This window comes from Zingiber officinale, chromosome 6B (assembly GCF_018446385.1).
Source record: "Zingiber officinale cultivar Zhangliang chromosome 6B, Zo_v1.1, whole genome shotgun sequence".
NCBI lineage: Eukaryota > Viridiplantae > Streptophyta > Magnoliopsida > Zingiberales > Zingiberaceae > Zingiber > Zingiber officinale.
The window spans coordinates 96395314-96411219 of NC_055996.1; the positions used below are offsets into that span (position 1 = coordinate 96395314).

The window sequence follows — 15906 nt, forward strand, 5'->3', positions numbered from 1 at the left end:
ACAAATAAGTAATTAATATATATATAACAATTCAAATTAATGTGTTAATACTCTAATAGCAGTGCAACAATTAATACAAGGTAAAATCATCTATATAAAGAATTCTAAAATTGACATATTAACAAGAATGAGAACAAAGAAGCTACAACATGTAGTATACTACTATTACTACTACTCTAACACTACTCTCAAATTAAAAATTGCTACAATGGTGAAGGATTAAGATGACATTTCTTGCAATTTAATTAAATTAATCAATAAGATTGCGTTAAACCATGATCCGACTATATATTACATGGTTAATTCCCAATTTCAAAGCGAAACAAAGTAGTTGAACAACAAGTGATCAAGCCTTGTCATGCATCCTAATTGTCGCTCGTCCTGGCGCATTTGGCTTGGACTGCAAGTGTGTTGGTCGATTTTGGACAGCCACCGTCGATGCCGTAGACCTCCGCCGACACCGGCAAAGCGCACGATGGTTTCCCCAAGCATGCCTACACACACAAACACAACAACTTGAATGAATGGATTGCCGTACGCTGGTAATGGTAATCCATGAATGTAGCAATCCAAATATATACTTACTTGCTCGACCACTTTCTTGACGTTGGTAGAGTGGCAGTTACCAACGGTGAAGTTGCCACAGGCGCCGTCAGGGTTGCCGAAGCTGGCGAAGACGACCGACCGGATCACCTTCTTGTCCCCGGCGCACTTCAAGTTAGCCTCTGCCTTGTTGTTGCCTACCATTTTGATCTGACCGTTGTCCTCCCTTGACCAAGAGTCGATTGGCGCCGGGTAGTTTTGGGACACCACAGTGCAAATGTTGTCTCTCTTCACTAGTAGCACCTTGATGTCTTCCGGCTTCCCGCCTTGCTCCTCTAGCACTACCATTAGGTTGCCCTTCGGTTTCAAAAATGACCGCGGCACATGGTACCTAAATTATATATATAATAAAAGATGATTACGTTCATCTCAGATGTCCTTTATAAAAATAAAAGGCATCCTCAAGATGTATACTTAACATATATTGAGAAGGTTTTCCAAGAGGACTGAGGTAGTTGACCCAATATCGCCCGATGCTTTGTCCATTGATCCACACCATGCCTTTCCCCATGGAGCTCAAGTCCAAAGCGACAGGGTCTTTTCCAGAAGGGCCATCAAAGTATTTCTGAAAGGAAAAGAAGAAGAAGAAATCTTTTAAGTTTATGAAAAAGAAAAGAGATTGTATTATGATCTTAAACAGCATTGCTAAACTTGAAGTACCTTGTACCATGTAACAGGAGTGTCACTCTTTGCTTCCACCCACTTGACTTTATTCAGTTTATCCTCTTGGAAAATGCCTAATGTCTCTCCAGTCAGTCCCACCTGAATTCAGAAGCAAAACAACTGAACTGAATTAGTTTTGGTGTTACTTCTCATTAAGATGTGAATTGATCACCTTGTGCTTCCATAGGCTTTGTGACAAGTCCAGTGCGCCGGCATTGAGGCCTTGAATAACTACGCTATGCAGTCCGGCGACTCGATGTTCCAAGTATGCTCCACTATCCTATAACATCAATGTTTCAGCAATAACGGTGAGTTGAGAAGATTGATCAAGTCTGAAGGTTATTTTATTTTTTTTACCGGCATTCCCACTGTTAATCCTAGTATTGCAATGCGATTGCCTCCGGATTTCAGATCCGCGGGTTTTTGAAACACAAAACTCTTCTCGATCTTGGTTCCATGAGCAGTTCCTGAGAGAAGTTTGTTAAGTTTAATGGTACAGTCAGGCATTCTCATGAGAATGAGAAGATATATACCTATGTATTCACCATTGACAAAAGTATGCATAACATGACCAAGGCTAGATACTTGGATTACAGGGCGGATATCATGTCGAAAAGGCAAGTCTTCGTTTAGATTGAAGCTGCATTAAGAACAACAACATAATTAAGCAACTATTACTTTAAGCTGTGCATATATCTTGAGTTAACTTCTCATGATCTATTTGCTGCTACTTTTCAGAATGAGTTGTAGTGCCAAAGATGGAATTACATTGTTGTGTACCAAAGATAATCTGTGGTGTCCTTAGTCATGTTATACAGTTCCAATGGCCCCTTAGATTTAACTCCCTTCGATGTCGGTATCACTTCTTGATACATCTCCCAATTGTTGTTAGTATTAGCATCCTTGGAAGGATTAAATGTTCTGGAATTGTGCTGAGCATTAACCTGAAGAAAAAAAAACACACAGAATGTCACAAATCACTGCTCGAATGCTATGCCAAAGGTTCACAATTTGTGGTCTCCTAGTCTAACTACCTGCTGAGTGTTGTACACTACAGTCTTACAATCAGGAAGGATGCTGATGGAGTGACGAGGAAGGAAGTAATCAGCACCCTTAAACTTTACGGTGCCATCGAGCTTTGTGTTTGTATTCGTGAGGAAGGCGACGCAGATGCTGTTCTCCGGTATCTCATACAACCGTGCCTGCCAATTCAAAGAGTTGATGTCTCAATTGTGTGTTGACACTGAACACAACAAAGTTGGTTGATACAATTGAGTCCTGATTTAGGATCACTAAACAGGTTTTAGTTGCTTAATAAGTTAAACCATGATATTACTGAACACCACAAATCTCCTGTTCTTCTTTAAATTTACCTCAAAACCAGGTGCAAACTTTTGCAAAGAATTAGAACCCCAGAGCAATCCTTTCCTGCACAGCTTCAGTGCAGCATGCAAATCCCTGAGATGGCCCCATTTAGGTTCCTTCAGCAGGCCTTGATCATCACCATGAAACAGTGAAAATTGAGAATTCAATCTCATGATCATTAAAGCAAATGTAAAAGATTAGAACTTCAAGTTATTATAATCACTAACCATATTCATCGAGCGGGCCTTCGTCGTAGTATCTGGTCATCACAAAAGCAGCTCCTGTCCTTCCAAAATTAGTTCCACCATGATACTGAGTGAAAATTTTGAAATATCAATGCCAAGTTATATTGAAGTTCCAACTATTTGGGATCAAGCTGCATACCATGTAGTAGTTAACGAGTGAGCCGTTCTTCGAGAAGAAGCGCGCCACCGAGTATGAAAGATCCTCTGCTGATCTTTGAGACGGCGGATCACCGAATACCCGGTACCTGAATGAATTGAAAAGGAACTTCTTAGTCCAATCAAACTCACAATCAAGAAAACAAAATTAACTTACTGAGCAGTCCAGTTCTCAGTCCAAAGAGAAGGCTTGGTTGGAGAGTTTGGGCCTGTGAAAGTATCCCCACAGTTCCTTCCATTGCAGGTGTTGATCTGAACATTAACAAGCACATTTATATCGAAACTGAAACAAAAAGAAGAACACCTTCATGTTAGTTATGTTTGTTACTCGCCACTGTGCCGGGAGCATCATTCTGCTTACACATAACCCAAGGAACACCGACGTCGAGGCCGACCGCCATGTTTCCGGCCCACTTTATGTAGTTGGCGGCTCCCGGAAATGCTGCCGCAATGTTGTTGTACTCGTTCTCTATCTGGTGGAACATGGAATTCTGTTACTAACTAACTAACAAGTAAAGTAGGGAAAATTTAAATGTAAATGTATTTATTAGACCTGAGCAAGAATGATGGGACCTCCTTGAGGAGCAAAGAGCTTCTCATCCTTCATTTTCTGCACAATCATCTTTGCATATCTCTCCATATGATTCTGCAGCACGAGGTAATTAATTAAATATAATTCATTCCTCCATAAAACTAACAAGAATCTGAAAATTATAATTGAAAGAAAAATAATAATCATTAATTGCCTTGAAGGGTTCATCGTCTGTCCTGAAAGTGATGTCTGGAACCTCCCTGAGCCAATATGGCAACCCTCTGCATGGAATTAATTATCGATCAATTAAATTGAATTAAACTTCAATTTATCAAGAAATTAATTCATAGATTAATTAATAACTTGGACTCTGCTACTCGATCGATCACTCACCCATGATTCCATTCTCCTTGGATGAAGGGGCCGATCCTGAGGACGACATACATCTCCTCAGACTGCACTAGCTTGATGAATTTGACCAAGTCATAATTCCCTTCGAAATTGAACTGGTTAATGGAAGAAAAAACAAACAAATAAATCAAAATGTATATAGCAACTATGAAATGATCAGAATAAATTACGTACCTGGCCATACACAGGCTCATGGGCGTTCCAAAACACATAGGTTTCGATGGCATTCAATCCTCCTTCCTTGGCCTTCTTGATAAGATCAGGCCACATCTGATTAAATTAAAGAAGAGTAATTAATGTAAAAGCTTTTGATCATAATAATACAAGGCATGCAATATTATTAATTATATATATATATATACTTCGGTGGTGCTACGTGTGTAATGAATTGATCCAGAAAAAAACAGATCTCTTTTTCCATCGACGAATAAAGAGCGGCCATCGTAGGTCACTTCTTGCGCTCCATGAACGGTACTGGTACTGCCCACGAGGAAGGTGAGAAGGAACAGGATTGTCATGACCTTCGACGACTCTAGCATGACTAGATCTTTAATTTAGTGGTTGTCAAACGAATGAATGAATGAATATTATGGTAAAAGACGAATACGCTCGTCCCTAGCATTCCCGTCAACCCGTCCCAAGGTCAACGCAGAGGAGGTAATGAATGAATGAATGAATATGATTATATATATGATTGTTCATTTCATCATGAATTGTTTGTAACAGGGAGATCAAGGCTAGCTCAGTCAGTGGCTCTTAATAGTCGAGAATTAAGGAGAGGGAATATAAAAAATAGGAATTTGGTCTGTGTGATTTCCTTGTTTCTTGGGGTCCGATCGAGGATGGCGGTAGGAGTGGTGATGGATGGTTCATATGACCTCCTAATTCTTCTCTCTTCCATTGTCCTACACGTTATATACCTGTCCATCGTGAGGAAATAGCTAGGCTTAATTATAGAATTGGAGAAATAATCAAACCAACCCTGAAACTTTCTAGATGCATGTTAAATCGAGCATTCATGATTATACTACTACAAATTTGGATATGTTTTCATTAGGAAGAATGCAATTTGTCAATTTTTTTTTTAAATAAGTGCTTCCGTAAAGAATTGAGCATTCTTGAACAAATTAATATTTAATTCAATCAAATTAGTTTGTGTTCGTTAAATAATAAAATTATATATAACATAAATAAGAATAAATATTAATTAGCTTATAAACCATTTAAGAATAAATTTATTTATATAAAATTTAATTTTTATTTAAATCAATATAAATTTCATGTATTAATTAGAGTTCAACCTCTTGTATAAATTACAAAAATAATAATGCTATTAATTAAGTTCCATAAAAAAAAACACAAGGTCAATAAAATTTTAATAAATAAATTCAATGAGAAAATAAATAAATTTGAATTTTATAAATTACATGCTGATGCTTTGATAGGGCTCGTCTTCCGTGAGCTGCAGGGAGAGGAGATTTGTAAGGCCATGGCCATGCCTCTCAAGTTGAAGGCACGTAATGCACTGCACTCAAGGTTCTCTTTGCCTTCCGGTGTTTGGGGAAAAAACAAGTGTTTTTCTTCTTCTTTTTGTGCCATACGTGCACAACAAACAGCAAAAAATGGAGCTTCAATCAACACGAAATTGCCCAGCATAAATAATCAAATGCACTAAATTCACTAAAAGAACATATTATTTTTCTTTCGATAAACAAATGAAAAAAGTACCACCAAATATTAATGCACTTCAATGTTTTTCCCACACAGAAAAAAATACAAGTTTTACTTGTACATTTTCTAAATTTAAGGACAAACGCACCAGTCGCTTGCATAACAAGAACCTAACCCTATAAGTTAGGCCCTTTATTACTTTTACCATGATCATGTACAGATAAATAAGCCTTCAACCATGTTGAGGTCCAAAATTACAGGTAACCGTAAAAAAGCTATGGATTATACGACCTCGATAAAGACTTGAGTTGCATTGGATGAAAATTAACAGTTGATAAATAACTGTTATGAAAAATAAATACAAGATGGGCTGGCGAAGCCGCTACTTTGATCGGCAGATGAGCTAGCTCTGCAAAAGGGATTTCAGTAGAACTATACACAAAATGGAGATCTCCTACATGAAGTAGCTTAAAGAATTCTTCTTTCTTGACCCTCCTTCACCATAGAGCTCATTCCACTGAACAAGCTCATTCATATTCGTAGATTCAGATGACACACTCGCACAAACCTGCAAGTAAAAATTCAGTAAATAATTATTTTGCATTAAAGAATTTCATGTTACAGGTGGCCAATCTCAACTGCCCAAAATAACTTGAAGGTACAGCCACTAGAATGTTGCATATACCAGCATTTGCAAATCAGTATATTTGCAAATTTACCAGCACAAGTTGAAAGGAAGGAAACTTTTAAGGTTTCGGGCGGAAAGCATGTAAGATGCAAATACATATAATGGTTTCATGCCATGAACTGCAAATGTTAAAGGCAACCTAAGAGGGGGAAAAAAATACAGTTTAACTTCCAAAGATGTTAAAGGCACGTTAGTATAGGGCAAGCCAGTAGACTGCTTTAGTTTTAGTCATGTGCACGTACAATGTTGCCACATTACCTGCTCATGTGCATATTTGAAGTCTTCAAGGTTCAAGGGACGAATATCTTCACTTCCATATGGTGTAGGTAGAGGTCTACCTTCTGCAATTGCTGAAGTCCTTTCCTGTACGTTTCAAAAGTCAATAAATCCCATTCTGGAACAACAATATGAACAATGGCATGCAATGGCAGAGTCATAAACACAATAATGGGGAAACAGGGAGCATAAGATGCAGAACGTTGTGCATGCAATGTAACAATGTTGGTTATCGTGTGAACTGACTTGGAATCCACTAGTTGTCAACCATCACCAACTTTATATCCCTCTTTGCTATTTCAGCATTATGGAAACTATGGACTTAACAATCTCCAGTAGTATCATCAATTTAAATTGTGTTACACAACTATTTGACATTAGCTAAAGTAAGAAATAAAATGACAAAAGATCTAATCTAAATAAAATGATGCATTAAAGATGAATGCAATAGGGTACTAGTGAATGATAAGGAAATAAAAGCATGATGAAAGAATTATTTTCATCAATATTTTAGTGAAGATTTAGATGACCAATTTAACTTAGGTAATTTAAGTAGCTTAGAGGAGTATATAAATTTAAATTTTTATTGTAGGATTCAAAGCTAATGAGTCATATTATGGTGGTAAAAAGGCGAATACGCTCGCCCCCAACGTCCCCGCCAACCCGTCCTAGGGTCAACACGGAGGAGGTAAATCACGGTCGGCTACTAGCCTTTGGAATAATCACTAGCACGTAAGGGAGGCATTTATCTCGGCTTTGCCTAGATTCGAACCCCAGACCTCATGATGGTAACACATCATGCGCCAGCCACTAGACCCATCCGAGGGGACACTAATGAGTCATATTATGAATCTTGAGAAAGAGTGATAGAAAAAAAACTAAGGAGATCACGATGACTGAAATTCAATTTTAATTTATGTGGCAGGTCTACAATAGAAGTCATATAGCTTCTAAGAGAACTAATATAAAATTATTCGGAAAAGAGGCAAGATTTACAAATAATATTCATCAACCTAAAATAAACTTATGATAGAGTCTCAAAATAAATTATGTGAGGAATTCTAGAAAAGAAAAGTATTAGTGTAATGTATATTAAAATGATATATAAAATGTGAGGATGCAATGATAAGGGTGAAGACTCAATACGGATTAATCGAAATGTTTCCTATAAAGATAGGATTATATCAAAGATCAATTCAAGTCCCTATCTTTTTACACTAATCATGAATGAACTCACTTAACATATTTAAGACATTATTATAGTGCATATTATTTGCACATGATATTATTTTATAGATGAGACATGTGAATGAGTAAATGTTAAACTCGAATCTTAGTGAGAAACACTAAAAATGAAAAATTTTAGGCCTAGTAAAGTAAAGATAGAATATATAAAATTTAAGCTTAGTATTATTAGATACAATAAGACAATTGTTAAAATAAAAGATGACGAGTTACCTATAACTAAGAGCTTTAAGTATTTAAGATTGGTTTTGTAAAAAGGATAAAATGGTCGAGAAAGATGTTTTACACTAAATACAAAAAGAATGGTTGAAATGAAGAAGAACGTCATGTGCTCTTTATGATAGTAAAGTACCTCTAAAACTTAAAGTAAAGTTCTACAAAAAGGTAGTTAGACCCCTACTATGTTATATGGAGTTAAATGTTGGACTACGACTCGAGTACATGAGCAAAAGATAAGAGTTGTAGAGACGAAAATATTAAGGTGAATGTATAGATATACGAGGATGGACAAGATAGAAAAATAAAAACATTAGAGAGAGGGTTACGCCGAGGGAAAGCTCTAAGAGATGAGATTAATTACTTAGACGATCAATAAATGCTCTAGTTAAGCGAGGTGAAATGGTGACAAATACACCTGTTAAATAAGTAAGGGAGAGACCAAAGAAGATTTGATTAGTAACAATAAAATAAAATAAAATTTAATTAAATATAGATGATAATATAGTAGGAAATAGAGACTAATGGCGTTGGAGGATTCATATAGTCAATTTCATCTAGTGAGATAAGATTTGGTTGATGTTGGATATTATTGGTGTAGTCCTGTAATTCAAAACCTTATCTTAAGCATTCTCATCTTTGCAACATTTAAATTTTGCATGTGTGGCTTCCTAGTCTTCGCACTCCAATCCACAAAGTATGCCAAATGAATGATAATCTTCACAAAACTTTGCTTCAGCATACCAACATCTTGAAAGGTATACTCCTTTATTTGAAGGTAATTTGTCACTACTAATCAAAACTATTTACTTCACAAAACTTTCCTTTATACACCAAATCTTAAACACTGACCTTCTTTTCTTTTTCCAAAATCTCTCTGATGGGGCAATGTGCAGCAGTCACACACAGATTCTGAAAAATTATAAGAAATTAGCTCTCTTAATCACTCAAGCGTCTAACTGAAACAAGATGTAAAAAGCATTTCTAGTAAAGCAAACCTTTAGGTCACTTCCTGAATAACCATCAGTCATATTTGCAAGAACATCAAAATCAACATATTGTGATAATTCTTCTTTTGATAATATTACACTCAGAATCTTCCTTCTGTTTGATGCATCTGGTAAATTTACCATTAATCTGCATTACAAAACACTTCAAGGCATCAATCATTTTGAGTAAGGCTCAAATTATACAATTCCAACCATTTACCTTCTAGGAAGTCTCCTTATAACAGCCTCATCAAGATCAAAAGGCCTATTGGTGGCAGCAAGAACCAAGACACGTTCTTTATCTTTGGTTCGCAAGCCATCCCAATTAACCATGAATTCATTTTTCATTTTGCGCATTGCTTCATGCTCTCCAGGATTTTCTCTCCTGCCCAGCATACTGTCAACCTATAAGATTGAAATGGCATAATCATCCTTTAAAAAACATAGAAATGAACAAAACAGAAGACAAATTGATGCCAAAGTTTCTACCATCCTCAGAATAAAAGCTAAGCAACAATGTTACCTCATCAACAAAGATGACACTTGGGGCAATTTTACTGGCTAATGTGAACACCGCTTTTACATACTTTTCACCCTCACCGAACCACTGTTACAAATGATGGGTAAAACTAAATTTAGAAAGGAAATAAACTTTACTGTTCTAAACTACAATCAATTTAAAAATCACTGATTGACATTCTGTGCAAGTCCCTGTTCAGCTAACAACAAGAACAACATCGACAACTCAATATCAATAAGCCTTGTTAGTTCTAACTATTGATTTTGCTACATGAATCACTGGAAATCGAATCAATTAGCTGTTACTAAACATGTATATAGTGCTTTGCTTCTTCATTTATAGCAACTCCACATACATGTTAATCATTCTCATATCTGTTATTACTCCTATACATTAGCAAACCCAATCATTATCCCATCACTAATATTTTCAACAATTTCTCCTACTTTTTGAATAATAGATAAAAAAAAAAAAACTCTTACAGGAATTTCTTGATTGCCATCTTAACTGTTAGCTGACTTGTTTTCTCATTACTAAAATAACATTTTATAAATTTCAAATTTACCTTCCAAAGCATCTCTCAAATTCTCAAGTTTCTTTCATTTAAACTATCAATTAATGCTAAACTGGTAAAATCATTTAGCAGGAACATAACAAAGATAGAAGCATAGAACTGACTTTGATGTAAACCTATAATGATGTAAAATGTCTGTTATACTCTCAGTAGCTGTAACACCAACTACAAGAATGCACGACCATTATCATATAATACGATTGTCAGATATTTGTTTGTTCACTAAAGCCTAGCACCCCTTTCTATGAATTCCATGGTGAACTTTTCTAAATAGAAAAAAAAACATGATTTTCTTATTTCCTCTATATTTCTCCAATTTATTAAATAAATAGCATCCGTAGTTGATCTTTCGGACACAATCAAATTGACATTTATTAATTTTGATAGTTAATAATTTTTTATATTATCTGTCTTTCAACCTCAGCTGACAACAGAATACAATTATTTGGTCTTTATTTTGAGAATTTCAAGGCTGGTACACATGAATATTGATGACAGAGTTTGAGCCTTGCATACCACAAATGCCAGCAGAAACCATTCAATAAGGCAACCCATTTTTATAAGCCACTACACAAGATAAGTACCTTGGATGTGATGCTTGACATCGATATGTTGATAAAATTTGCACCTGCTTCTGTAGCAACGGCTTTAGCAAGCATGGTTTTCCCAGTGCCAGGAGGTCCAAAGAGCAGAATTCCTTTGCATGGCTGGAAAACAAGAAAAGAGAGTTAAACATTTAAATTTCTAGGGATCCTAACAAAAAGCACAATGTTTCATCATAACTTCAGAAATGCAAATGCATAGAATTGTATGTTCAGAAGTGAATCCATCAATGTTTAATTTATATTGCCAAGTCAAAAATACAACTGAAGGAGATACTTGAAAGTAGTTGAAGAAAAGTTCTTTAACCAAATATAATTGGTGAAAACAACTGTAATGCATTAAAAGTATTACAGGAAATGCACTTTATACAAGCAAATAAATAGAGGATACAATAGACGTCGGGCACAATTTATACGACACAACATGACCAACAAATTTTTCTTTGAGTTTGTGTTAAATGGATCAGTTCATAAATGGGTATTACCAGCAACTCTTTGTCCTCCTGATATTCCAAGCCTATAGGCTTCTATGCTTATTACCAACATACCATTGAGAAACTAAACAGGAATATCTTGCATCCAGGGTTATACCATTGAGAAACTTAACAGGAATATCTTGCATCCAGGGTTACAGCAGGCGAAGTTTGTTCAGGCAAGAGCAATTAAAGCATTTGGCCATGAGGGTTATCGGTTCAGAATTGGCCCTCCTTTGGCAATTAATCCAAGCCTTATGAGCATCTTTCAATGGTTCTTCTCTTGCTACCAAGCATGGATGCAAACATTCTCTAAAGTGACACCATATTTTGTGCTTACGAGATGATTGAAAATCTCTTTTGACTTAGTAAATCTAATAGACAGATAATTATCACATTAGTAAAATTGAGAATCTGTCATTGGATCCAAAGATTACTTCAGATTGTCTACCATATGCAAATATAATGCCTGAGTCATTCAAATTACATTGATAAGCTCTTGCTATTATACTCCCATACATTGTGCCCTGAACTTGCACCATTGAAAATTCAAATTCTTGGAGGCACATTAAGTCCCACATTATCTTATACTTATATGGGATGTTGTGTACCTCTAACACCTCTGCTCCAACTTCTAAAAGTATGTTGGAGCACTCTGGTGTTATTGTTAAACCAGTCTGGTGGGTCTCATGAAGATAGTCAAGGGAGGTGTGAGGTTAGGTAGAGAATAGGGTAGCTCTAGATAGGGAATTTACTGTGGAAAACAAGGACACTTGAAACACAGATGTTATGAATATCTACTTGATCATCCCTCATATGTTGCTCATGTAGCACAATCTGAACAACCTTATAGACTGAACCGCCAACTGATACGGAATCCATTTTTAGCTCCATTGTCATAAATTGCTGCTGACGAGTACATTAGCTTCCTCTGCCCCTAAGCTAAAGAAAATGCATCATCTCAATTAGCTACTTTGGTGACTCCTAAAGATACTTCCACATCTGCCGTGGCATATCTCCTAAATTCAGAAGCTTCTAAATACATATCCAGTAACATCAACTCCTACAGTATTATATCAACATTTCTTAGAAGTTGTCAAGCTAGTCAATGAATCTCTCATTGTACAAAAACACAGGATAGGTTCTATGGATCCATCCTCATCATTTTCCTCTACATTTTATATACCTGAATTTCTTTTGAACCTATTACTAGATGATTCCATTGTTCAATACCGCAATTCTGTTTCCAATTCGGATTCAAGGGCCAAGACAGTGAATGGTGTAGGGTTTGAGTCTCAAGGCAGACTACTCTTAATGGTTAAGTCCCTTCAGAAAAGTAACTGCAAATCCATTCCTTCACATCCTCTCTCTCTCATTGCATCTCATAATAAGTCTTTATGAGTTAGTTATTCTTCCTTTACTCCTCAAGATTCTCATCCTACTCCTAAAAATGTTCCAATGGCACTTTCTGATATGAAATGTGATAAGCTATGACAGAAGAGATTAGGTGATGAAATGAGTAATATATAATAACCATTAGGAGATACGGGTTTGTTTGGATAAGTGCATGAGTAAATCGCTTTGACAATTTACTACAATTTAATAGAGCAGTAGGAACATATAATTACAACTTAAATTTGAATTTAATAGACTAGTAGGAAATTATAATTACAACACGAGATTTTTTTGGTATGCAAAATTACAGAACTCACTAAACAATAGTTAGGAGCAAATCAAGATAAATCACCTTTGTTAATTGTCCTTTGCAAAATAATTCTGGTCTCTGTAGGGGAAGCATCACCAACTCTTTCAGTGTTTCTTTAACATTCTCCAATGCTCCAATGTCGTCAAATGTAACTCCAATATCATTAGGTGGAATAACATCGGCAAGAAGTCTTTTCTCAAATTCATTCTCGGTAACAACATCCTGAAACAATGGGAGTTGAAAATTAAATAACCGCATTGAAATGGTACAACAAAAGAAATTCATAGTTATACCTTAAGTGATTTCTTAAAGCTTTTGCTATCATTTTGAATGCTCTGCAGCATAGTTAACCCATTCATAAGGCTGCCATTCATTGATAACAATTTAAGCAGATTAGAGGCAGCTTTATATAGACTCCATGCCACATAATCACAATTCAAATGTTCCAGAATATAATAATAACCTTTCACTGGGGAGAATAAGCTTTGTATCTTTTGGCAAGACTTCGACTGTACCATGCTCGAGATGATGGCTCATAGCAAAGCCAACTAATTTATCCACGTCTGCCCAAAATAAATAAATATATATATATATTCTTTTAGAAACATTAGAAATGACAGTAGTGATAATTTAGATAGGCCACGAAAAGCAACTCACTTTCATTTGTGAGTGTCTGGTCCTTTATTGATACAGTTTCAAGATCATTGCAGTCCAAACCACACCGGTTCAAGAACTGTATAAGATGAAAAACTTAAGATGGTAGTACATCTGATCCAAAATTTGTAATACCAATACAAAGAATAGAAAAGAGGATAAGTAAACTCCAAGCATCCATGACTACAAACCAGAGTTGGCTTGAAGAAACAGAGGGCACTAATAGCAGCCAAAGGAACATTAAGTAACCGCAATTTCATATTATACATGTTAAAATAAATTGTTGAGTCTCACATAGCTTGTTTCATCATGAGTTATTAGATGTTCTAATATATATGGCTTCAATTATCAATTTTTTGATCAAATATAATTAATTTTTTCCCACTAAACTTGGTGTAAGAGATATTAGAGATTTAAGGCTTTCTGCTCCCAGAACCTCTTCTTTATTCCCCTCTTCAAGTGGGAGGCCTTGAGCATGGGAAAACAGTGCATTCTCTCCTCCTTGAGGTCTTAAATACTCTTTTTCCTCCCACTATCTGTCTTCTTTCTATCTAACAGGGTCTCCTAGAAATCCCAACACCAACACCCTCTCTAGCAGAACATCATTGTCATCCCAGACACCCCTCCAACTTGAAGCAATGTACATGTGATTTGCAGCAGCAATATTTAGGGACACCCTGCATCAGCCTCCACTAACAATCTATTCTGAAGATCAGTTTACAGCAAGCTCTGTGCTAATATGCAGAGGCCACAACATGACCAAGTGAAAACAAGATGCTGACAACATGGACCCACTCTATGGACTTGTCAAAGCAAAGCCAAAACCACCAGCTCACGACTAAACTTACATCCTCCACAAGTCAAATGGCCTACCTTTCTGCACAGTTGAGTTGGGTCCAGTGGCTTCCTCTCCGCCACCCAGAAATTGAGAAGAACACTCTGCATGTCAACGTCAAGCATCTCAAAGGGGCCTGCCCTATAGTGTGATAAGCTAGGCATAATCCCTCTCTATCCTCAAACTTGAGTTGCTAGAACTCGATAGTTATTATGTTGGGAGCATATATATTAAAGACATATAAAAATGAATAGATCTGCTAAAGTTCAACATTTATTACAATACCATGAATACCATATCATCTTTTGATTAACATAACAAATATCTGCTAAAGCTCAATTTTTATTATAATACCATGATTGGTCTCTTGCTAAAAAAGATAGAACAGCCAAAACATCAAACGAATAGGAAATAAAAGGTCAACTACTACTTAGAACAGATAATAAGAGGATTGTCATTTATTAAGTTAAAAATAAATAAAACTGGTAAACAAATTAAAAACCCAACTACTACTAAAACTTCAAAAGAACTCCTGATTAATTTGAAAATGAGATGCAGGTTTTGACAATGTGATGATGATGATGAAGCAACATCAACCAATTCTAGGAATGCTAACCTACCAGCCAGGTTATGTTATGTGTGTTTTGCACCCAGTAGTAAAATGATTTTTTGCCATGAATTTTACCCGCATATTAAATCAATGTCCAAGTGCCAAAGCTTGGACCTGAATTGATATTAACATTTCCTAATATCCAAACTGTAGCAGTTTACTTCAGTACCTTCATTAAGGTTTAAAGAGAAATTTAAACAACCAAGACAAATAAGACTTCTAAAACAAACAAACAAAAAAACTCACAAGTGAGAGTGGTGTATGTTGATTTCTTAGAAACAAAAGGTAAAAATTCAAAACATGGCAACATGGCTCAGCACTTTGAGTTCCTAAGAAAAGTTTAGACTTACAGATCGTATGCTCAGCACATTAGACTTGGCTTTAAGAGTTTCGACATCCCGTTCCAACTGCAGTTTCCATTCTGACAATTGGGCGTCATCCTGCCAGAAATTCTAGTATTTAAACAAAGAAAATTCCTATAAAAATAAAGGGTAGATGCAAATATGAGATGCCAATTTAAACCTGTGGAAGTTGAATTGTAACTTTGTTGGGGAAAAGTCTGGAGAGCTGTTTCATCGTCTTAGGAATCTCCTTGCTTCTTTCATGCAGTCTCCCAAAGTTGTCCTGACCATTCCAGGATGACAGATTATGGAACATGTGTAATTAAACTGTAATTTTATTTCAATTTTTATTGCTTGGAGGCAAATGTAACTCCCCAACAAGAAAACATTTACATGAATGTCCAAATGTAACTAAAAATAATAATAATAATAAAAAAGCTTTAGGCAACTACTGATGGCGCCAAACATAATATGATGCAGCACACATCGGTAACAAACAGGTAGAGTAAAAAAAACTTGAAAAATCACTCAA

At 35.9% G+C, this 15906-nt stretch overlaps 2 protein-coding genes across 2 annotated transcripts in view; both read right to left on the reverse strand.

The window, feature by feature from the left end:
* Window positions 1–365: 365 nt before the first annotated feature.
* On the reverse strand, window positions 366–4514 carry LOC121991263 (beta-galactosidase 11-like). Its single transcript, XM_042545271.1, has 19 exons — window positions 4338–4514; window positions 4150–4245; window positions 3958–4070; window positions 3779–3845; window positions 3586–3678; window positions 3365–3505; window positions 3190–3284; window positions 3016–3121; window positions 2859–2943; window positions 2640–2758; window positions 2301–2468; window positions 2035–2210; window positions 1800–1906; window positions 1624–1733; window positions 1439–1546; window positions 1264–1365; window positions 1023–1168; window positions 586–934; window positions 366–494 (listed from the first exon to the last, which is right to left on the reverse strand). The coding sequence occupies exons 1-19, from the start codon at window positions 4512–4514 to the stop codon at window positions 366–368; spliced, it is 2487 nt and encodes an 828-aa protein (XP_042401205.1).
* Window positions 4515–5801: 1287 nt separating this feature from the next.
* The window catches only part of LOC121993256, a 39729-nt gene continuing 29624 nt past the window's right edge, over window positions 5802–15906 (reverse strand). Inside the window, exons 15-27 of the mRNA XM_042547982.1 lie at window positions 15556–15657; window positions 15384–15473; window positions 13592–13667; window positions 13398–13497; window positions 13228–13297; window positions 12977–13156; window positions 10739–10861; window positions 9584–9667; window positions 9281–9465; window positions 9070–9208; window positions 8924–8983; window positions 6593–6697; window positions 5802–6214 (exon numbers count right to left, since the gene is read on the reverse strand). Coding sequence (XP_042403916.1) covers window positions 6101–6214; window positions 6593–6697; window positions 8924–8983; window positions 9070–9208; window positions 9281–9465; window positions 9584–9667; window positions 10739–10861; window positions 12977–13156; window positions 13228–13297; window positions 13398–13497; window positions 13592–13667; window positions 15384–15473; window positions 15556–15657 — 1428 coding nt within the window. The 3' untranslated portion in view covers window positions 5802–6100. The remainder of the gene's footprint in view (window positions 6215–6592; window positions 6698–8923; window positions 8984–9069; window positions 9209–9280; window positions 9466–9583; window positions 9668–10738; window positions 10862–12976; window positions 13157–13227; window positions 13298–13397; window positions 13498–13591; window positions 13668–15383; window positions 15474–15555; window positions 15658–15906) is intronic.

Coding starts and splice junctions, on each gene's coding strand:
- LOC121991263 (XM_042545271.1), bottom strand. CDS start 4,514: ATGCTAGAGTCGTCGAAGGTCATGACAATCCTGTTCCTTCTCACCTTC. Junction 3,846..3,957: donor CAAGGAGAATGGAATCATGG/GTGAGTGATCGA, acceptor AATTCCATGCAG/AGGGTTGCCATATTGGCTCA. Junction 3,506..3,585: donor GTCCCATCATTCTTGCTCAG/GTCTAATAAATA, acceptor ATGTTCCACCAG/ATAGAGAACGAGTACAACAA.